Source organism: Botryllus schlosseri, chromosome 12, assembly GCF_051294905.1.
Source record: "Botryllus schlosseri isolate E-star chromosome 12, Bs_hap1, whole genome shotgun sequence".
Taxonomy (NCBI): domain Eukaryota; kingdom Metazoa; phylum Chordata; class Ascidiacea; order Stolidobranchia; family Styelidae; genus Botryllus; species Botryllus schlosseri.
Genome location: NC_137247.1, coordinates 14,312,957 through 14,336,786, shown reverse-complemented (window position 1 = coordinate 14,336,786; position 23,830 = coordinate 14,312,957). Strand labels below are relative to the sequence as shown.

General features: G+C 40.0%; 2 protein-coding genes and 1 long non-coding RNA gene across 3 annotated transcripts; 1 reads left to right on the top strand and 2 right to left on the bottom strand.

Annotated features, from left to right (window-relative positions):
• The first annotated feature begins 771 nt into the window (after positions 1 to 771).
• LOC145452861 (mannan-binding lectin serine protease 2-like) lies at positions 772 to 14,172 on the top strand. Its single transcript, XM_080330998.1, has 16 exons — positions 772 to 1,092; positions 1,177 to 1,357; positions 2,119 to 2,280; positions 2,340 to 2,443; positions 3,602 to 3,694; positions 3,788 to 3,944; positions 4,011 to 4,196; positions 4,774 to 4,885; positions 4,951 to 5,066; positions 7,405 to 7,563; positions 8,218 to 8,305; positions 9,388 to 9,457; positions 9,525 to 9,635; positions 11,846 to 11,960; positions 13,188 to 13,317; positions 13,964 to 14,172. The coding sequence occupies exons 1-16, from the start codon at positions 838 to 840 to the stop codon at positions 14,145 to 14,147; spliced, it is 2,223 nt and encodes a 740-aa protein (XP_080187124.1). The 5' UTR covers positions 772 to 837; the 3' UTR covers positions 14,148 to 14,172.
• LOC145452869 (uncharacterized) lies at positions 13,936 to 19,909 on the bottom strand. Its single transcript, XM_080331008.1, has 7 exons — positions 19,760 to 19,909; positions 19,505 to 19,584; positions 19,244 to 19,430; positions 18,412 to 18,552; positions 15,879 to 16,037; positions 15,633 to 15,786; positions 13,936 to 14,367 (listed from the first exon to the last, which is right to left on the bottom strand). The coding sequence occupies exons 1-7, from the start codon at positions 19,797 to 19,799 to the stop codon at positions 14,259 to 14,261; spliced, it is 870 nt and encodes a 289-aa protein (XP_080187134.1). The 5' UTR covers positions 19,800 to 19,909; the 3' UTR covers positions 13,936 to 14,258.
• A 1,448-nt stretch (positions 19,910 to 21,357) lies between these two features.
• LOC145452786 (uncharacterized) lies at positions 21,358 to 23,830 on the bottom strand. The gene is made up of 2 exons (XR_013919510.1): positions 22,524 to 23,830; positions 21,358 to 21,551 (listed from the first exon to the last, which is right to left on the bottom strand). It is a non-coding gene; the product is annotated as an uncharacterized LOC145452786 (long non-coding RNA).

The following is a 23,830-nucleotide window of genomic DNA, read 5'->3' as shown; positions in this document are numbered from 1 at the left end:
TGCGTGTTGATGACCAGTGATTTACTCTATATACTCAGTACTCACCATAAATTGTTGTCATTGTTGTTTTGGTATTCATGATGTTTCGACAGGTCAGTTTGCTTTGACACTATGTCGATATTCTGTATTTCGTTCCCAGATCTACCGACCGTTCACTACGCTTACGTGGAATATTATTTTAAAACTATCGCGATCTATTATCAGTATTTTTATTACAAATTTCATTATTTGCAGTAATATCAGCGTGTACTCAAAGTACACCCAGGTACTATTATGTATTAACATGACCGTGGTGCCGTGTATTGTAAGCCTATATGGCTGATATTGAAGCAGCCCACTAAAACCGTCTGATGTCCCCTGTACTCTCGCTGCGCTGATAAAATATTAGAGATTGGCCTTAGACAGTCAGTCGTAATACCTTTCGGTGGCAACAAAACGTGGACGTTTTGATAAAAATCTCACCAAGAGCATAGAACCGCTGCTAATATTTTAGGGGAATATTATTGATCATCGTCTACTCTACGCTGTAAGCCGTCAGAGACAAGGGCCAATCACAATGAGATTGGTGCGATGTTTATATACTCGCTGTAAAACGCCGTAGCTTCCAAGTTCATCACGTCGTATTGGGTAATGTTTATCGATTTCAATGGTGACGAATAATTAGAGTATTGTGCTTACTCCGTCAATAACAAGTCTAGCTTTCCAAAAAATTGTGTTCTGGTAAAATCAAAGCCTAAGGGTATCCGAAGGCATGATCGGAAATTTTTCTCTATAATCCGCTTATTTCGCTGAAAAACACGGAAACCTTCGGAAGCCAGCTGTTGCTTGCGTTGAGCTATGTTATTCATATTGTCAGTCGCGCTGATAAGCTTGCTAAGCACGGCTAACAGCGAAATAGTGGAGTTCAAGAATCAGCTGTCAGGAGTTATAGAAAGTCCTAATTTCCCGGATACGTATCCGAATGATCTGAACAAGACATGGGTAATTCGCGTGGAAGATGGGTATCGGATCGAATTGTTCTTTACCGAGTTTGATCTCGAAGACTCTTACGATGTTGATGCTGGTGGCGCATGCGTGTACGATTTTGTCAAGGTATTGTGATTGGCGTCATCATTATTACTAACGAATATAGCTATCAGAAGTTCGGTATTGCATGATTGTACCGTATACGCGCAGATACACGACGGGATCGGGGACAAGAAGTATTGTGGTGGTGTAATGCATCGACATTTCGACGCTCCGGCAATAGGCAGGCCAATTTATAGCTCTAAAAATGTGATGACCATGCAGCTCGTATCAGATTACTCGAACGAAGAGCCATTGCCGAAAGGATTCAAAGCACACTTCAAGAGAGTAGGTCAGTATGTCATGAAATGCATAATACATGTGCAATTGTGCATTGTGCACTGTGCACTGCGCAATGCGCATTGCCGCAGCGAGCTATAACTATTGTTTTGATATAATCTTAGTTGAAATGTACATTATATCCGTCTCAACCTAAATTACCTGATTTATACTAAAATTTAATCAAGAAGAGATACAAAATGAGAGGGACAAAAGTAGAAATTTTACAAACTTGGATATTACAGTCGCATGTACTCATATATTGGAAAAACTTGTAGAATTGTAAGTAGCATTTTTGTGCAATGACGTAGCTAACAAGTGCTGACGGCGCTTGTAGTCTGTTCCAATTCTTTGTTTGGAGCATCATCCAGTCATATCTGCCCGTTTGCTACATCTGTGCCACTACAATTTTTTTTCATTACGACGATAATCTCACGTAATGCTACGAACGGTTTAGCAATTTCATGTTATTTCGTTGGGCTGTGCCCGTGAGTCGCTACATTGTCCTCCGATTGAGATGATTTCTCTTTGCAAAGCTGTCCGCATAAATTATGCTCCGAACTGGACTACCTCAAAAAGCCTTTCGAGATGTGTGATAGCCTCAAAAACAGTAGTAATTGAATTGGGATAACAAAGCCACTCGGGTAATTGACACAGGTAGGGTACAGTAGTGTTTCTTGGCTAACCAACTCCAAATGTGTGTGTATATACTGTGTATTAGTGCAGCGTAATGACGTGTTGAAGTGATGCAATACTTATTTCTATTGAATATAGACCGCGATGAGTGTGACGAATTGCATCGCAAAGCCTCCACAATATTGGAAGACTGGGACATGTTCCTATACTGCAACCAATTTTGCAATAACATCCCAGGCTCGTATTACTGCAGCTGCAAAGTTGGATACAAGCTACACGAAAATAAGCATACCTGCACCAGTGAGCATAACTTAAAACGAGAACACCTTTGCAACTAATCATAATTGGATCGCGTTTAGGTGACTGTGCTGGAAAAATGTTGGTTGACGAAACAGGTTTCATAACTTCTTCGCAATACCCTCTTTCGTATTCAAAGCTTGCCAAATGCGATTGGACGATTCAAGTTCGTATTCAAAAGCAACAGATGAGTTACACAGGGCACCAAAAAAAATCTTTTTTTCAAAAATCATGATATGTGAGATCGGCTTAGGGGTAAATCAGGGGCGCCGAGTCCGAAAATGGCAGCAATTTTGGAATTGGCTCTAATTTTTGAGATATTGCCACTACCTACATATGCCATGGAAATGGTATATGTTTGTGGGTATTAGGTTATCTCGCGCTTCAAGAGGTGGATATAGGCTTGGATTAGACAGGCTTCGTGGTACGTCAGCCAACGAACACCCACTGGCGTGGACGCCGGTCAGTCGAAGGCAAGATATACGCAACGAATGCTACAAGTAGCCTTCTGGAGTCAGATTACACAAGTATACTAACAACAAACATTCGTTCTGCGTTAAAGTAAACAAAAATATTGCTTGCTTGTTTATTTCGTCTGTGTTTACAAATTGTCGTCTTCTTGTAGGGTCAGTCATGATTGGTTTGTTGTTACCGAATTACTGCTATTTGTTCTTCACTTCAAACACATTTATCGGTATAGGAAGCTTATTGTCACAAATTACAATATAATAGGAAACTCCAATGAAAATACGAATAAATGGGGTATTTTTATGTTCGATATGCGGAAAAGAATAGATTTATGCAGCACAGTTTCGTTCCGTCGATTTAATCGTATTCTACATATCTCACATTCTCATGGTTTCAGTACAGACGGACCTACCAAAAAGTTTAATATAGGCTGTTAGGATAAAATGTAACCTCGTTAAAATAAAATATAAAAATAAAATAAAAGCGTCCAACTTCGGTGATATCATAAAAATAGAGCCAATCTGCAGAAACCAATGCCATTTTCGAGCTCAGCGCCCCCGATTTACCTAAAAATCGTTCTCACCTACCATGATGATTTTTTTTTTGTTGACCAATGTTATTATTATTCAAGGAGTGTCCTTGTACTGTATTAGTCTATAGCCCGTCAATGAAACTGTTCCAATCGGAGTGCCCTCTATCTCTACAATCGAGGGATGTAAATTAATTTTGGCCTAAATATTGACTGCTTATTACATTACAAAGGCAGCTTCTTTATTATGTAAAAAGAGCAATGTTGTGGCGTATTTCGCCGCGCATGTGCCAGTGTCTATTGTGGTGAACTCAAAATATGTTGTAGCAACGACCAGGAATCGCCATTGACGTACGATTCATTGGCAACTTCAGCATTGAGGAACATCAAGAAGAAGGATGTGTCTATGACTGGCTTCAGGTGCGCAATTAGGCGTCTCTTAACAGATTCTGTCCAGGGATATCCCTGACTCTGACCAATATGTAAGCACGTATAATATAATTGACGTTATAGTATGAATATGGAGGTGTCAAAAGCGATCGATTTTGCGGGAAAACGCTACCAGGTAACGGAACATGGTTGTCCACAAACACACACAAGGTGACTGTCAACTTCGTGAGTGATCTTACCATTGAGCAGGCTGGGTTCCAAATGGAATACAGAACAATGAGTAAATTCGATGACGTTACGCCAAATATGACTTAATATTTCAACCTTATCCGCGTAAACATTTCAGGGGTGAAATGTCACTACAGACCCGTTGCGCCTACGAACGGAGTTGTGACTACAGTCGTTAAAGAGCCTTACGAATTCGAAGACATTGTTAAATTCAAGTGCAACATCGGGTACAGACTTATCGGCGAAGCCCAAACGGAGTGCTTGAGTAATGGGACGTGGAGCGCGCCTGAGCCGATATGTGAAAGTGAGAAATGATACTAATGTAATTAGCGGATGCGTAATTGGAAGGAACATAGGTGGTGACCAAAAGTGTTAATCCGAGCGTTTTACCGTCGCTGCGTGTGTCACGTGATAATAAAATCATAGATTAGTGTCAGGCTTATAAAATTATGACATGAATTCAGCATTGTACTTATACAAGTGTGGTGATGCGAATCGTTACAATCAATATTCGATTCAGATATAAATATACTCGAATCCTTTCTCCAGCCCTAATCGTTTTCCTAAATTTATCACTATGCCCTGATACACGCCTCTTCTTCGCCTATCCATTATTTGGTAATGCTGTAGGCTAGTTCTCATAGAAACTCAACAAGTCAACATGCCTCTTTTTAACATGTTTATTCTATTAGTAGGTAAATGTGGTTGCTCAATTGATTTAATATATCAAGCCGTTTCGACGCCTTTCGTTCTTTTAGTTATGCTGATACTGTTACAGCGCTTTTGCTCCAGTCCGCAAATACTTGCATTAATGGGAAGTGTCCGCGGGCTAAAATGGGTTGGCAAGTACTTGTTGATAATATGCATATGTATCGTTTCAGTAAAACGATGTAAACAACCTTTGCACTTGACTTCTTTGGCTAACGGAAGAATCAAACAGAAGACTTTTGCACTCACGTACGGCTCAGAAATCAAGTTCGCTTGCTACATCTGGTAAGGCAAGATTAAATTCGCGGTCGCGCTGTCTACGCACCAACCGCCGATCTCCCTGCAATAAGGTATGAGATGATATCGGGAACGGCCGATTGGCGATGTGAAGACGACGAAACGTGGCACGAAGCTGCGGTACCGATTGCGAATAATAGCAACGGAAATGCGCCACGATGCGAACCGAGTGAGTTTCTTTGTTCTCTACGGCAGAGCTGGCTACCACGGGGATATTCATAGTTCAGACCTCGGCAGAAAAACTTGGCAATGCTTTCCAATTGCTAGACAATTGATACATTTGCTATTTCATATTATAATTACAAAGTGAATGTTCGAAACGGCCATTGCGATATCTCAAATGTACGATATTTTGTACATTTAGGATATCGTAATGGTCGTTTCGGACATTCACTTTGTAACGCGATCACCGTTACGGCCCTACCTACATACAGCAGAGTTGGACAACGGGAAGATTCTCTGATTTTCGAAATTAGATTAGAATAATAATTATAGCTACTCATTTTTCTAAATTAGATTAGAATAGAATTAGCGAATTCGCAGAAATCTGGAAATTGAATTATATTCCGAAATTGAAAGAAATACAACGAATTTCAAGTTAAGTTCATATGTCTAATCAGAATATAATTTTAGAATGACACTATACAGATCTGGTTCAGGTATAATAATTATAATCGTCAGATTATATTTTCATCTTCTCAAGATATACAATACATAAAATGCGATGTATTTAAAAGATAGGGGGATGCCAAACGACCAACCATAGTCTCTTGAACTTCCACATCGACGTAGTACCCGATGTCGCAGTCTTCTTCTGTGTTGTTCCTTCTTAGTCGGTCCATTTTTAAAAGCTATTTCTTTCTCTATCGGGTCTTTTCATTCCGGGCTATTTTGTCGCCGCAATAACGTGAGGACTGAGGAGTAACGGGTGAGCCGAAGAGCCCACAACAACCAACGACGACGGGAATCGAACCCGGCCCGCCCGCGCTGCTGCGCTGACGGCCCCATCATTTCGCTCAAACTAGTCTATATAGACAACTGAACAATCTTGGTCTCCAAGTATGCTACAGGATGCTACATGCTTTGCGAAACCGGCGACTACAACAGTGCTCTTCAACTGGGTGTACCGTAACCCTAGGGCCGGGGGGGGGGGCAATTATGCCATCTCACGGGTCAAATGAAAAGCAAAAAATCCGTAGGCGGGCCTACTCAAAAATTGCAACTATATTTTAGATTGAAAGCAGTGACTTACAAACCGCTCAATGGATGTATTGATAGTAGGCAATGAGAAAGTGACTGCTAATTACTAAAAAAAATATTTATTCGCCATCATAATTCAAGAAAAAGATGGTCAGAATGATACCCTTTCAACTCTTTTTAACCCACAGACACGTTTTTATACTAAGACAATAAAATGTAGCTAGGATACTAGAAAGCTTGTCTTGGTTGCTCTATCCGAGCAGTGTGCTGCTTGGTGAAATAACCTCTGTCGTTGATGGAAAGTAGCGATACTTGCAAAATCTGCCCTCGCTGAACCGAGTGTCTGTCGTCGTGGTTTTTTTTTACCATACTATCGACTTAAATTATATTCACGGCCTCCTGCTCACAATAGGGGTGTTCAAATATGACTCTTTTCTTTCAAACTGTACTGGCTACTTGATAAAATTGTTAGGTTACCTAAAAATACACTGAACACCAGTTTTGGCTCAATTCAAACCAATTGTGGCATTGCTATTAGAGAAAAAAATTTTGAGTTATTTAATAAAAATTTATTTGTCAAATTTCACTGGCAATCCCATGAACTTGTCAGCTTGTCTGCAGAAACGACGCACAACAAATTTGACTCAATTCGAACCAGTAGATACGAAGTTATTGATGTTCAAAATTTGAGAATTCAAATCATAGTATTTACGGTGGGCAGAACGATAATGAATAATTGAAGAATTTGCCACCGTAAATACTATTTTATTCAAATCCAAATTTCTTAAGTACAATAACTCCGCCTCCGCTGGTTGGAATTGAGCCAAATTTGATGAGCATCGTTTCTATAGACAACGTAACAATTTCATACGGTGAACAGAAAATTATGACCTCTCGCAAAATATTCCGTCGCGAGCCGCGTGTTGGTGACCCCTCCATCTACAATAATGAATAGCTTAGTATAAATTTAGGTTAATTGAAGTTGGTAAGTCGCGGTAGAATTATCACACATGCATCGACTCAGGCTACAGAGAACATCGGTTACGTTAAGGGCCACTGTCTCCGTGCGAAGGTATTTAAAGATGAAGTACGAAATTTCTACATTAGAAGTAGATGTCACAAATTCATAATGGAATCGAGTCGTCATGGCTGCTGAAATTTGCGTTCGGTCAATCTCCGTACAATTATCTTTGAGTAGACTTCCATAAGCTCTTGTCACAAGTGATGTATTCCTCAAATAACCTATAGTATCTATATATTGCAAGTTTAACATCTTCATAACATCCGTAATTTCCGTTTCACATCAGTTTGCGGCCTTAAGGGCAACAGGAAGATCCTATCAAACACATACGACTTCGGAGATGCGATCCCTAACGAAGAAGATGAAGAAATTATCACTACTCAAATTTACGGAGGTAGACCAGCCAAAGAAGCTGAATGGCCATGGAATGCGTTTATAGATTTATGTGAGTAAATTACAGGCGCAGGAATTAGAAATTAGGTAATTAGAAATTACGGTTTTGATCTCATTGTCGCGGGCGGGGCAATGTCGAGTACTTTAGTAATTTGATCCGGAATCGAAGATTAGGCTTATAGTTGAGACGAGTATTCGAGTGTGACCCATAACGACGTCATAATAGTACGGACGACGGGGAAGTTAAATGTGTTTCTTTTATGCGACCACTATGAAAATATTGACAGTTTTACGAAGCATTAAAGATAGTTTAGTATTTTTTTCTGCTATACCATGTCGTTGCACTTTGTGACAATGCTGTGGGATGGTCACGACTTCACAGAAGTGTCATTTCAACTAACATGAGCATGAGCAGGCTACTGCATGTTTCGTATCGAGGTTTCAAGGCATTCAATGTGGGAAAGTATCGAAGCCCTAATCATCGTAGAACATGAACCTATTAGTGGGAATCGGCGTATAATTCCAGTACTCGGAAAAATCGGCCTTCACTACTCGCCTCGAAAGATAACAGGCTACTATGCACGGATTGGAGAACTCGAATCTTTGTCCCAACCACGTCCGGGTTCACGGTGTCTATTTCTTTTCTGTCGATTATGCTGCCAATTCAACTAGTGATATTCGAACTAATGATGATCCTCTCTTTCAGTTAATTCTGGTGTAGACGGATTCGAGTTCTGCGGTGGTTCAATACTTTCTCATGATACTGTAGTGACCGCAGCTCATTGCACAAAACCGTACGTATTTCAGAATTCTGTCAAAGTCTTAGCTATAGCTACACATAACAATAGTATACTGGTGTGATATCGTGCTACTAACCGATGTAGATGCATTTAAAAACCGGCGATACATCAGTTGTTACCTCTACTTAACGATGTCATTGTAGCCCATAAGTCAAAATAAATTTTAAATATAGCATATGCGGGGGCGTATGTCGCTCTATTTATGCTCTTCAGTTGCTTTACCACATTATTGCCGTATTTTTCGGGCTATGACGCAATATATATCGGTAATAGGCCCGCCTTTTTGACATGATATAACTGAGTGTTTCTCCGCCTTTTTTAACCTCGCGAGTCGGTGAAACTTCAAGACAAATGTAGCGGACTGGTGAACCTTCAAATATCAAAATTCACTCCAAATGTATAATTACGAATTCTGTATATGTCACGCAAACGTATTATTGGAAGCTTCATTCAATGCTTATTTTCAATGTTAGACATTTGTATAGGTAGCTCGTGGTTTCATTGAAGATTCTGCAAGGCGAAGCTCTCGAATTTCTGATAAAGATTACTAACTTGATTGTGATTGTTCCGTAACCCTTGAAAGAATGCGACCTTGGTGTTTGCTATGGCCTTTATTATACTGCCACAGGTCGGGATTGTTTAAAGTCTCCTCAGCGTTCACATATAACTTGTCCGAAACGAATCGTAGGCGACTTTTAAATGATTTCGTACAACACTTGCACGACTGTCACGTACGCCCGTAGACAATGAGCTCTATTACGGCACCACACAGAAAAATCGGTTCCAAACATCTAAATCAATTTAAAACTAGATGTTTCATTTCTCTAATTTATGAACAAGCGTCCGACTTCTTGCATTTTGGAATTGAGATGTACAATTCTAATACATTTGGCAGACCGGCAGGAAACCTGCCGCGGACCGACGGTTGAGAACCACTGATATGGTCTACAATCGTGTGTTCGTAATTATTATAGATTACGACGGGGTGTTAGTAATTATTATAGATTACGACGGGGTGCATTACTATTCGGAGCAGGAATAAAAATATGTTGCTACAATTCACAATATATTTGCAGAGTAATCCACGAACACATTCGTGTATTCGTTGGAGTAACAGATCGCTCGAAACCGACAGAACACATGCAGGTGACCGGTATAACCTCGTTTATTATTATTGGACAGACATATTATATTATTGTTTTTCTTTGCGAAGGCGTTCAGCGTGAAACAGGTGATTGAACATGAAGACTATGGAAACATTTCCACGTTCGAAAACGACATAGCCGTGTTGAAATTGAATGCTTCAATCAACATCGGAAAATATGTAAGATTTCATGCAGCGGCGCTCACACTTCATCAGCATGCGTTCCGTTAATACGGAATAGAGATATCAGGGCAAAATGGAACCGTAGGAAGTACAATAGTCTGTTGGCTAATGCATACTTACAGGGGTGTCGAAGTCAACTTGGGTCGCGGGTCGGATTCAAACCTTGACGATTGATGATTAATGATTCAAAAATGTTACTGAAATACTGTACGTTATCACGACTATGCAATTATGCGTGCTATATATAGTAGGCTTACCATTCGTCCTCTTTTAAGAGGATTTGTCCTCTTTTTTGACTTTTTTGAAAGTGTCCTCGGAGGACGCCCTTTTGTCCTCTTTTTTGAGATTTTGTCCTCTTTTTTGAAAATTTAGGCAGATTTAGAGCAAATTGCGAGTGATATTCCGCATATTAGTATACTGAAGTGAAGCTCCGGCGGGTATTTCGGAGTGAAAAACGGTGATTTTAGCTCTGAGCGAAAAGATGACCTTTTTTTATTCACCCGGCAAAGTGGAGTAAAAAACGTTATTTTGATCTCTGAGCGGAAGTGATTACCTTTTTTTTTTTTTTTTTTTAGTCAACCGATCACGAAGTGGGAAAAATTAACCGGTTTTTGAGAATTTGACATTTGACTCCGGATTTGCCAGTTGCATATTTCTGAAAAAGTGTCCTCTTTTTTGATTTCCAAAATATGGTATTATAGTACGGGTATAATAGGGGCTCAATTGTAGCGACCCCTTTATCCACAAATACTGGAATCGCTTAAAATAGATTTTGGGCCGATTGAATACAGTTATAAAGCACTAAAACAGTGGCTCTAACGACGATATCAGTTGATGGCATATTTCTATGCTGGCTATAGTTTAGTCATGAGGGGGCAGCCCAACGTCTGCGTTATGAGAAATACCGGAGGTTCAACTGTAAACGTGTACGTTAGAATTTGGTTGATTATTACTAAATCACCATTCGGTTTTATCTGGCGCACGGGGATCTTTTCAGTCACACGTTGTACAGCAGTGCGACCGCAAATAATTGGATTGTGTTATTTGTGTATTCTCCATGTAACCTGCATACAACGGTTTCGCATTCGCGTTTTCGCCTCTTGTCAATAGCTATTTTAGTCCATATTGTTCCAGAAAACTATTTATGTGAATGTATTTCATACAAAAAATCTCAAATATAGTTATTTTTAAAAGGGCACGTGACTTACTAACATTATCTCTGCCAGGGGTTTCTATCCCTTTTTCTGCTCATGTCCTGCTAAATTAGTATAATATTAGCGTTGGCCCATAAGGTCCAATGAAAAACACCAAGTTCCTACAGTCAATTATTCAATCAAATGAAAGTTCTCTAATATAGAATGACAAGGTGTTTGCTGTATTTTGCCGCAAGACTTTGACGTCGGTGAAAGCGAGTATGAATGCTGCGATATCAAGTAAATTGCACGGTTTAGATAATAGATCTTGCGAATCGTAAATCTTCGGCTACTTGCTCAACAGCAACACTCAATGGATTCCTCATAATTCACAAGTTTGAAAGGATTTGAATTCAGTTCGTAGAGGATCAAGGTAGTCTGCCACTTCATCTATGACGTCAATGAGGATTTCTCATAGATTTGTTACATTTAGAACAAAAATCTATTTAACACAAACACCTTGAAAATATGGTCTTGGTTATGTCATGGCGTCACGAAACTTCCATTGTGACGTCACAGTACGTGGACATTGTTATGTGGCTCCTTAAGAACTGCAATTAAGATAAAGAGCCAATCTGGCTGCTTTGTCGAAAATGGTCTGTTTTATCGAATATATTTCCACAAGACTGACATAATTATACTGCCTCTGAAAAAATAATTAATGGCATTTGTTTAAAACTCGTTGTTTAGAACACGTTTTAAATGTTCAAACTTGTTTTAAATGCAACCCCCTCAGTCCCACACACATAAGTCACATAATAGCTTGGTATTGGCGAGGATTATATGGCTATACAACATACGAGCATTCCTTCCATCGTAATCATCTTGAAAAGTAGATTAAGTGTCGTTTCACAAAGTTGATCCACAGACCAAAGGGAAGGTATCATTGTACATTTCTTGGATAAACCGCATTTCGTACCCTATTACCGAAATTATTTTAGTTCGTAATTCGACTACATCCATCGAATTGTTTTGTTCTGCTCTTCGTTTGCTAATTGAAAAATAATGTTTCAGGCGAGACCTATATGCTTACCGAGGTCGCAGCGGGAAAAGAAATTACCGAATAAGGCATTGGAGAAAACCGCAGGTTTCAAGAATGCGGGGATGATAACGGGATGGGGCATAACAGGTGTCCACATATCGTATATATACACAGAGGTGATCAAACTAGTACTCGACGTTAGTACTCAAGTACAAGTAACGCTGTAAATTTCTACGATTTTAAAGACTTCCGAAAACTACTTTAAGTGGAAGTAGAAAACAAATGTGATATAATCCCTCACGTAAGTAGTTTCAAATGCAGATATGGCCGAGAGGTCGGGTTCTATACCAATACCGAGAAAACCATTACCGAGAATGGACATTCCCGAGAATGCCATTACCGAGAATGGTCATTACTGAGAATGGATATATCCGAGAATGGCCAATGTCTAGAATCTAACTTTCTGGGACGGACGTGGTTGAGAAATTTTTATCTGCGAATCGACACCGAATGTGGCAACGGCGTGATGCACTTACTCACGACCTGTACAAGTGTACATGTAAAATATGCCTGCATTGCATACATTGGATTCTCCGTAATGTCCATTCTCGGTGGTGTCCATTCTCGGTAATGGTTTTCTCGGTATTGACCGGACATCGAGAGGTCGCATACTCCAGGCAAATCGCATACGGCTTCTTTCGAAATTGCAGCAGGGTCCACTTATTTCTTGACATTCACGAAACGACCAATGACACTAGAAATATAGGGGCAATTTTCCGAAATATGTTCAGTAGGGTTATTCAAAAATTTATTTTTGTTTCCGATTTTTGCGGCTATTACGGTAGCAAAAATTGTTAGGTTCACTAAAAAACGTTGCTCACCAAATTTGGCTCCGTTTCAGCTCGTGGAAGTGGAGTTAATCGAGTTTTTAAATAATAATTCTTGGATTACCCTCAGTAAACACTCTTCTTGCAAATCCACGATTTTCAACTCCAATAACTTCGCCTCTACCGGTTGGAATTCAGTCAAATTGGAAGTGTATCGTTTTAACTACTTGACAATTCCTTGGGGTGGGCAGTAAAATTTGAAAAATCTATTTTTATTTCTCTATAGTAAATACAAAATTTCAAACTATGATAGCTTCACTTCTACTATTCGGAATTGAGTCAAATTTGGTATGCCAATTCAACAATTTTACTTAAGATCTGTGAAATGGCACAAGAAATTGTCTAAAAGCCTAACCACTTGAGTAAATAGTCCAAGTAGGAAACATCTGCTTCCGTACTATGAAAAAGTAGAAGTACTTCGTTACTGATCACCTCTGTATATATATAAATAGGCTATAGAGACATAAACTGGACCGATCTGTTCCAGAATCTCAGACGGATTCACTGAAACTACTGGAAGCTCGCATCCCGCCCATGAGTCTGGAGGAATGCAAACGCAAATTTCCCGAGGGCTTCAAAGCCAAAGTGTCCGATCGTATGCTGTGCGCGGAGAAAATGTGAGTTTAATGTCAGCAATAACGCGACACGACCGTGAATCGTGACGTGGCAGAGGTCGCGGACTAGAATTCAAACCTTTTCCGACGCAAGTGCTCAGAAAAAGGCAGAGGTTGGTGAAGTAGTCAGTTTCGGTACTCGTGTACAGGTAAAGGTAACGCCATTCATTACTACACAATTAAGAAGTAAAAGTAACTATTTTCAAGACATTTAAAAACTCTAATAGTTTCAAAAACTATTTTCAATTTCCGTGATACAGGAGCTGTATTTCGCCCAGTTGTAACGACAATATCACTCAGAAAAGTGATGAAAAGTTATTCTAAAACTACTTTCTATACTACTCAAAATCCAAATTGTGTAAAGTATGCAGTTTTTCCCATAAAACTGTTTAGACAAAATTGGTAACCGTATAAAAACGTAATCACTTTCGTAAATGGGGCCAGTATAGTCGAAACTTATTTGAGTATGCTCTGTAGTACTTATTACTGACCATCTCTGGGCTTTGAAATAGGAGCATATGCTCTATCATTCGGTGTCGTTCTTAACCGCTGTGCGCCCTAATCAATTCTCAGGTGGGAGTTATATCGTAAAACTTGAACACAGTAAAAGGACAGCCGATATATTATGACTATAACTTTATTGCTTCAGGGGCGCTGACGCGTGTCTAGGAGACTCGGGCGGACCGTACATGTTTAAAGATCTGAACCAGAAGAGATGGTTCCTGAACGGCATCGTATCTTTCGGTTCCACTCGCGAGTGCAAAAAGAATACATTCGGTATTTACACTGATGTTTCACAATATATCCCGTGGCTTGAGGCGTTCTTGGTTTAATAAAGAGCGCAAACAGTCTACCCCGCGACCGTGTGAGTTCATGTTGTGCCAGTGTCTACTTTGTCTGCATACAGGCGACGTGGTGGTGAATGGAACCGATTCTCTCACGAATCACGGGATCAGCATGCAAACAGCTGCATCCACCCTCAAAGTTGCCAAGATGTCCATAAGCTCCCATTTGTCTTTGCTTGCGTCAAATACTTCCACGCTATCATATTGCCTGAAAATATATAATGATCAGTAGGGTTGCATTTAAAACAAATGTTTAAAACATGTTTTAAATAGTGTTTTAAACAAAGGCCTTTTTATAAGTTGTATATGTATAAACATGCCACAATTGTGTAAATACTTTCCAATAACATATTGTATGAGTCTACGGACGACGATTACCACCCGATATAGCGGACATATATACGATATGGGGGGTTGGAACCCTCAAAATAGTCGGTTGAACAGCTATAGTACGTAGATAGAGATCATTGGTACGAAATGAATGTTCCGATGATGATGATCGCTGACCGTAAAAATGCTGCAAGACGATGCAGTCCTGATTAAAGATATTTTTGGTCCGTATATGCCAGTGGTTGGAAGCCTATTTCTTCAAAGGAGCTATATTTACTCTATATCTTCAATTGTGAACATCAATCCACCATGATGTCACAATTGAATATGCGTGGCGTCACGACCTGAAACAAAAAACAAAACAAAAGAAACAATAGAAACATGTTTTAAATAAGGGCCTTGTTTTAAATTGATTTCTGTTTTAAACACAACACTAATGATCAGGATCTACTAACGTTAAGCCACGCGGCCACAATACAGTGACTGCTTCGTCCTTGACGGTCATTTCCGGTTGGTGTTTTGAGCCAGACTTGGACAACTATATAATTCTAGTTGTTTAACTAGGCTAATTAGACCTGAATGTCAGCAATCTAATTTCATTCTAATTCAAGAAATGTTTCTACGCTTTAATATTGATTCTGCTCAAATTTGGGAGGCTTATATGCTATAATTTTAATTCTAGTGTAATTTCTGGTTTTCCTGAAAATGCTACGTAGGGAGAACTGTATCGTACGAAATGACTGTTACGAGAATGAACTGAACTTGATTCTTGTTGTAGGCCTACTTCTTTCGGAATTGAAGTCAATTTTTTCGCGAATTCAGTAATTCAAATTATAATCTAATCTGATAAAACTTAGTACCGATTACATCCCAACCGTCTATCTAATCTACTTTCGAAAATACTTAAGTGATTAGCTTTCAGACCTATCCGTTTCTATTTCCACTTGAAGTAGATTGAAACATCTTGGAAATAGCTACGTCTACTTGTAATTGAGTAAAATTGACGGCGTTGCTTCTGCTTCCATTGGCCATGCTGACTACTTTCACCACCTCTGGTTTTGAGACATGGTAATACGTGATTGTGACTACAAATACGCAGTCTCGTGGCATCATTTCATGATTTGAAAGGTACATAGTGATAACCTGTTGTCTCCACCAACTGCGTATATCTTTCCGTCCACAATCCACGCGGTAAATAGGGTTCTGGTGATCTTCATAGCTGGTAATCGAACGCATGCAGCACTTGGCATGGTTATATGTAAGAAATCGTTTGAACGTACGCCTTTTATGAAGCCACCTTGAATAGTAGCGTAACGTCAACAGAGGTATCATTCCTTCCTAACATACTCGCTAGAGACATCTTACAGAACCTCTACAGTCTACACTCACCTAAGAGGAATATGTCGTTACCAGAGGTAACGGCAGCAGCTGAATGTCTCGGATGGTCCAGTGAGCCTACACACTCCCACTTTTTGGAGGAAATGTGATATCCCTCAATAGTCGCGAGGACTCCACGATGATTCATGCCACCAATTGCATAAATAGCGTCTTTAGAGATTAGAAATGTAGATCAGTGAAAGGGGTATTTTCGGAAAGACAATGGTTGCCCCACATATGAGCATGCGACATAATGATAAGCGACAATTGAGCATACGATATTTTACCATGCGACTTTACAAACGCGAAAAATCTCCAATCCCAACGCTATTCTTAACGCGTCTCCTAACTCCAACCCTAACCCTGACTTTAAAGCAGGGGCGGGCAACTTCTCCAGTCGGCGGGCCGGATGTAGGAAAGTCGAGTACTTGGCGGGCCGGATTGCTGAATCGATACATTATTCGCCCGTTTATCCACATAAACAAGGAATAAATCGTATTTAATGAATGTATTTTAACGACAGCAATGTCACTTTAAAGCCATTTCTCGCCGATAATGACGAAGACGATGTGGATTTGAGAATAGCATTGTCATACTGGCGCCGCCATGTCTGCTTCTATCTCAGGGGTGGCCAACCTTTTCAGCCAAAGGACCACATTCGATTGAAGAACTATTGCGCGGGCCACTAGCCGCGCCAAGCGCGAAAAATTTTCGAAGTTCATAGGTCGATAATATTGTCACTTGACTATATTGCGGGCCTGCTGTATATCGCTGGGCTCAGTTTGCAAGGACTGGACTATTCTGCGCCTGGACAATGGACATATCGATATCGAAAGCTTCGAACAACATGCGTCAATCATTTTGTGCCTAGGTTTCATAGTCGACGGTCTTTCTGCGAGCGCAAAAGCAAGGTCGCATATGTTGAACGACACTTTGTCTCGTAATCGCGAATATAGTTAGACTCAATCTGATACATTAGGCGTTCTCTCATTTTCACAAAGGGGTGGGTAACAATATTAAAAGCAAGAAATCGAGTAACAACATGTTGGGCGAAGCGAGTAGAAAAGTTTTACTTTTGATATATCTATCGCAAATTATTCTGCTTTATTGTAGTGTACGAAGATCTAACAAAATGTGACTGGCTCATGGATTTGCCAATGCGTCGGAACTGATATTTTAGTCATCCCATCTTTAGTGTTGCGGCCAGACTATAATCAAATTTTTGGTTGGCCTTGCAAGCTCGCAATCTGTGTAATCCATTTTTGATAATATTACTAATTTCGTAAATTACCTCGCGGGCCACTCAAAACCTTCTCGCGGGCCACGGGTTGGCCGGCCCTCTTCTATCTGATCAATCAACACACGGTGCAGTCCTCGATTAGGACTTCAAGGCGTTCGATAACCCCGGTACCCCAAATTTACCAGGATATAAATTCATTAAGGTTGAATAGGTGAGGAGATAGCGTCGTTGTTCAACTGTGTGGCCTAATTAATCTCGATATTGAATGCATGCCCGCGTCCTCTACGAAATTTGAAAAGTGGCCCGTGACCCGTTTTGAGTTGGCGAGCCCTGGCATAAGCGGTGTCGTACAAAAGCCTATAGAAGTGTGCCGTGCTACAAGTCGGCGGTCACGGAATCAAAGATAAGAAATATCAGCCTGGTGTAAATGGCCAATGTAGTCGACAAACACCATGATTACGACAAATGTGGTTCAGTACATCGTAAATACCAATAATGCAAGTTGTTGTTGTTTTTGGTATTTATGGTGTTTGTCGACTACTATGGTCATTTACACCAGGCCGATATTCTTTGTTTTTGACTCCGTATCTGCCGACTTGTAGCACGACCCACTTCTAGGCTTTTTGTAAGATACCGCTTACGCGGATGAGATGGCGAGAAGGAGCCTAGATAAGCCTCCAACACTCAGGTAGGAGTTCTGCAGTCGACCTCGGTCGGATTCGAACCCACAGCCCATTGGTGCTGTAGCAGTGAATTATACTACTGCGCTATCTCGCCACAGATAATGCAAGACTTCTCGCTTCGACGAACTTACTTTTTTTGATACGGCCGGAGCCGGATCGGAGCTGGATCAGTACTTTTTTGAAAATAAATAGCCATATTTATAAATTCACGGAACCACCATACCGTGTAGGGCCGGATTTCCGGACTTTTTATTTTTTGGCCGGAGCCGGATCAGTACTTTTTCCTGATACGGCCGGAGCCGGACCAAAGAATTGCAAAACCGGATCGGAGTCGGACCAGAGAATTTGTCGATCCGCTCCGCACTACTGCGCAAGTGCGCATACACGTATATGATAACATACAGTCACTAAAATTTGACGTACTAAGCAAGTCGTGGGGAATCTAGGCAGACTGGGGCCACGGGTCACATTATAATGTAAGATGGAAAAGTGTCCGCGGGCCGGATCCGGCCCGCAGGCAGTATGTTGCCCGCCCCTGCTTTAAAACATATGTTTAAGTGCTGCAGACCCAAGTGTCGCATGCTCATTGCTCATATGTCCTACTATACATGCGCGGCCATACCATCTGTTACAGCTAACGAATGGTTTCTTCGTGGAACTGTAATCATTTCCATTGCTACCCATTCGTTTTTTGTTAAGCTGTATTTCTCGACATTCTTGGTGTGAGCGCCCACGCCACCTGATCCGACGACGTAAATATTATCTGAAAGATATTCGGAACACCGTAAATGTGTGGTAATTTGATCGGTATAGACCAGAGTTAGTCAGTTAAGTTGAGTAGGAAAACCGAGTGTCTGACTGCATGGTACGCTGATTGCGTGACAAACGACGAAAATATGACTGATCTGGTTCACGATTTTTGTCGTACTTCTACATCGAAACGTTGAACGATTTTAACCGATATTTGCATCTTTCTGTCACGAGGATATGGACATGATACCTCGCCATTATAATTCAATTCAGGGGCAAAGTCGATGATTAAACCAGCGAACTGGTGTGTGCACTAGGTTTGTATGCAGAATTCGCCATTTTCCTGTTACTAGTGCGGCGCATTTGCGAACTTGCAAATGATCACAATATCTTCACAATCATTATTGCGGAGTATAATAGTCTTACGGTAGTACTATTTCAAGACGAACGTGCAGCACCCAGTCCAATATGAGTCTACTACAATAATCCTACTTACCCTTGTCTTGATCATGTCAACAAGTTGAATGTTCAAGTTCAAACAACTTCAAAGACACTTTCATCAAATCTAGAACTTAGCGGAATTTGTAGTCCCGCTGCCAATCGTTTTCTTCGTACTAATTCATGGGCTATGGTAGGTTTGCCTTAGCGGCGTAGTGAAACCAATAAGAAGAGCTATAGTTTCTCAGCAATTATAATATCCTTGCCTTTCAACGCCGCGACCGGCGGCCGCTCTCCGTGATTGAACTTTGTATCTGGTAGCCTAAGCCAACAGCTTTTGCCCGATTTTGATCGTTGAAACCTGAACGCCATCTTGTTGCTCATAAACACAAGCAAGGCTTTACCGATTGTTGCTGCTGTAAAAGTCCATGACTTCATGTCACTCGTAAATCCCTGGTACAAGTGAATACCGACAATAGCATCATAACATTACACGCACAATTATTTAATCTTAAGACTATACTAACATTCGAGACCGACTTCCAATCATCTTCCTGAATCTTGAATCTCTGGATGGTCGCCGAGTTCCCGTCGAATACTACTAGTGCTGACAAAACGAAATTTGGATTCAGTAAATGTCGAATATATATATTAATAGTAGACGATAACAGTAAGCCTCTACTCAAAATGCTGCTAAGGGATAAAAGTGAATTCAACGTAACCACGCACAACTCGATATTATATAGATATACCCATAAACTATATCATGGTTTCTTCCTTACTGTTTGGTCCGTCAGCGGTGCCGTTCGCCTTGCTTGACATTTCATTGCAACTTTAACAATGTGAACTTTAAAGCTATATGTCCTTTCTGGTGAAGCAGACAGCAATAAATGAGCAGCACTCGGTATTTAAAAGCTTCGCGTCGTTCAAAGAATGTGCTGTGTTTAGAAAAAGTGCGTTACATTCATTCGTAGTTGATCATGCGCAAATCAATCTCTTATGGTATTGTAATTGTAAGTAGGCCTATATATGTAGTCTTTTGGATTTAGGATGGAAATATCTATTCAAGTTTCGGAAGTTCAAACCCTCCCGACTGTTGCCACGGGCCTATGAATGTTTTAGATAGAACACCAGACATACGATAATAGTAATCAAATAAGCCTATCAGATGAAAATGAAGGGTATTGATTCAATATAATTCTAATGTAAATGGTATGCAGCAGGCTAAACTATAGGCCCAACCGCAGGTTTAAATGTATCAATTCCATTATAGCAGTCACACTGACCCACCGTATTCAACTTCTTCACTGCGGAATCTATGCGTATAAGTGTGCTTCAATACACGTGCTGTTTCGTCGTCCACTCCTAGTTCCTACGTCCAACATTGTGGTTCTCAACCAGGGGTCCGCGAAGCCTCTAAATTTACAAATTAGATGATAACATAATTTGTATTTTTTAAATTAGGAAAATCATGATGCAGTTTCGCTTCATTACTACAGACTCATTTTAATTGCTGAATTGCCAATAGCCTACTGATACAAATATTCTGCTGTTTAGAGATGTTTTGGGGGATTGGGGGAAAAATAAAAATATTTGATTAGTAAGATCCATCACGGTGACTTCGAAATCTTTACAAAATTCCATTTTCTCCAGTGATATGCATAACCCTTTTTCCATAATAACTTCAAGATGAGCTGCTATAAGTAGAAATGACGACGCTTGACGTTATATGTCCATTCAAAAAAATTTGTTTGTCAATTTTAGTGCCATATTTGTTGCGATCATACCCAAATGTGCCGTCGGAAGCGTTGTTATTACATTCGCCGCCACCTATCTTTGTGGAAATGGATTTTCGGCACTCGTTCACATCAAATCGAAGGCGCAAATCTTTAAGACACGGCCACGTATTTCAAGAAACGCAGTTACGAAATTAGCTTTGAAATAATAAAAGTCAACTTAATTTCTGCATGAATAATATATACTACACTGTTAAAAATATTCTATGCCAAATTACTGGTCTGGTCCTGGCAGCAGTTTTACGACTCTGAGACCGGTAAATTTGAAAAATATTTTCCCGTAAATATTATTGACCGTAATTAATTTTTACAAAGACTGACTGTTAAAATTTTTACGGAAAATTCCCGTTACCTGATGTAACGGAAAACGGCTGTAATACCAAGTTACTGGTCTGGTCCAGTGCAGCAGTTTTACGCTGATGAGACCAGTAAATTCGAAATAACTCTCCCAGTAATATGATTTTACATATGCTGACCGTAGGAAATTTTACGGAAAATTTCCGTAACTAAAGGTAAAAGAAATCTGCTGTAATATCAATATACTCGTCTGGTACCTTGCAGCAGTTTTACGTTCCTGAGACCAGTAAATTTGAATCAGGTTTATTTGGTGCGGGAACACGTAAAAAAAACAGTAAGTGTGGATAATGACGAAAATCCAGTCTTTCTTGTGGAGATCATCAGTCAGCAACTGCCTCAATGAAGAGGGCTTCATCAAAACTTCAGCAGCAGTTGAAGGAATGTACTTTGGGCCGTGCTCTTTTGTAGGTTCTTCTATAATCTGAACAAAGATTATGCAGTCATCAACACAGTTACAACTTGGAAACTTTGAGACGCTATAGTATGACATACTGTGACTTTTCATATTCTTGTCAATTTCTCGAATAATGATGGCCTAGGTTAGCGGTGTCGAGTAGTTTGAAAAACCCCTGTATTACCCAGCATATTTTCTAACAAATGTTGAGATATTATTTAAGGAAATACTTCCCGCAAGGCCACAAATGTCAAGATCATAGACCGTGATATAATTATCCGACAGTGGTGTTATGGTTTTACTCCAGTCATCATCAGGAACAAGTTGGTGATACTGACATCCAATTTCCAAAACTCCAAAAAGTGCACACTGAGTTGTTATTTTTATGAAGAAATGAGCCAAAAAGTAGTTATTCGTGAAGTGAAAAAAAACTGTTATATGCAGGTCGCATGGAGAATATAATAGTTATAAAAAATACAATTCAAATATATTTGGTCGCACTGCTGTATCACTTCTACTCAAAGGCCCCAGACAGACAGAGAAACCCAAATGACGATTAATATCGAACCAAATTCTAACGTCTGCGTTTACAATTAAATCACTTGTGTTCCTCAAAGCGCATACGATGAGTTAACGGCAGATTACGAATAAAACAAAGGGAGCATCCAAATATGTCAGCTTATTCCGTCGTAAGAGTCAGTGTTTTAGCGGTTGAATTCAGACGATCAATCTTTGAATTTTTGCCAAAATTCCGTTGTTTGCGAGTAAAGGTGCTGCTAGAATATATCCATATGATATGGTCGTGAATGTTATGAAATATACCAAAATGTATACAGGATTGATAATAAACTATTCAAGCAAAAAGTAAGGTCAGGCGTTTTGATGTACCGAAACATTTTGAAATGATTTGACTGATACGCCCCGCGAGCGGTTTGAAAGTTTGAATCCGACCAGCGACGCAAGTTGAGTTTGATACCCCTGGCATATAGGACTTCGTACCTGAATCATCTTTTCCAGCGTGATTGCTAACTTTTCTGGCAATATTCCTTTGCATCGCACGTCCAATGTATTTCGCACGGCACCGTGCTAGAAGCGAGAGGCGAAATGATCCCTTTCTATCACATAAGCATTCGATTCATGATTCATAATGCCATAACGCTTCCATTTTCGTGTAGTTCAATGTCAGAAGATGTAATACATTCTTATAAGCCATAGCTTCTGTTCACCATTAAACTGTAACGAAAATACATACGTCTTCAGAAACAGGACTGAGAATAACTTGCCAGGTTTGAGCTCGGATACTGCTATACCTACAATATCTGCTATCAACACCTGCAATATTCTAAAGCTAGAGTTAAGCTGTGGCTTCGAAACCCTCAATATCTTACAGCAACGCATCTTGTCATTATCCAATACGAAAACATCGCGTCTATATAATATCTATCTCGGAACATTCAGCCGCACGTGCTCAGGCTCAGATATGTCTGACGTCTGACGCCGCGATGTCTGGAATATGTATGACGTCACAATTTACTGTTCGCTCGAGCAGCTACGAATTCATGATCAAACAATTCATAAGGCCATTCGCAGGAAAAAGGTAAAGGACGTATACTACTCTCGTCGCAATGGCAAAGGAGCATGGCGGCTATGCACCAGCTCCAGTGTTTCAATATATAGTTTGCATCATGCATGCGTTGAGGAGTCTACAATGGTGACAGAACTGGTCCAACAGATAATTACACAAAAGATCATACCTGCAGTAAAACTATACATAACATACCAAATTCGCTTGGCATGCTACTATTGCTAGACCTTGATGTCTCAAAGGATACTATTTATAAAGCGATATAAACGATGGTATCGGCAACGACCAGATGTTTGGATACCATTCACCGATTAGCATTCAGCATGGCCATCGATGTCGTAATTTGCTTGATGATTGAAACATGATGTAATGACGAAAATCACATATATATGTCCATAAGACCGTAAGCGTGTAAAATGATCGAATTGTAAGCGCAATAGCAATGTTGCAAATAATGATTATCCTGTAAATCGCTTTTACGAATGTAAAAGTAAGTCCGGAATACTTATTATCCAGTAAATTGCTTTTACAAATCCAAAAGTAAATCTGAAATACTGGTTATCCCGTAAATTGCTTCTACGAATTTAATCTGTAATTTTTTTACCCTCTAAAAACAATTAAATTTACTTTTGACGTGCCCGTATATTAATTTAACGGGCATTTACCGTTAATATAACTGACGGGACAAATTTACCGGTATAATTTGAGTAAATCTACGAAT

Coding starts and splice junctions, on each gene's coding strand:
- LOC145452861 (XM_080330998.1), top strand. CDS start 838: ATGTTATTCATATTGTCAGTCGCGCTGATAAGCTTGCTAAGCACGGCT. Junction 4,197..4,773: donor GCCTGAGCCGATATGTGAAA/GTGAGAAATGAT, acceptor GTATCGTTTCAG/TAAAACGATGTAAACAACCT. Junction 7,564..8,217: donor GAATGCGTTTATAGATTTAT/GTGAGTAAATTA, acceptor CCTCTCTTTCAG/TTAATTCTGGTGTAGACGGA.
- LOC145452869 (XM_080331008.1), bottom strand. CDS start 19,799: ATGTCAAGCAAGGCGAACGGCACCGCTGACGGACCAAACA. Junction 19,585..19,759: donor CACCGCTGACGGACCAAACA/GTAAGGAAGAAA, acceptor TCGTTTTGTCAG/CACTAGTAGTATTCGACGGG. Junction 14,368..15,632: donor GCAGTTGGTGGAGACAACAG/GTTATCACTATG, acceptor ATATATTTTCAG/GCAATATGATAGCGTGGAAG.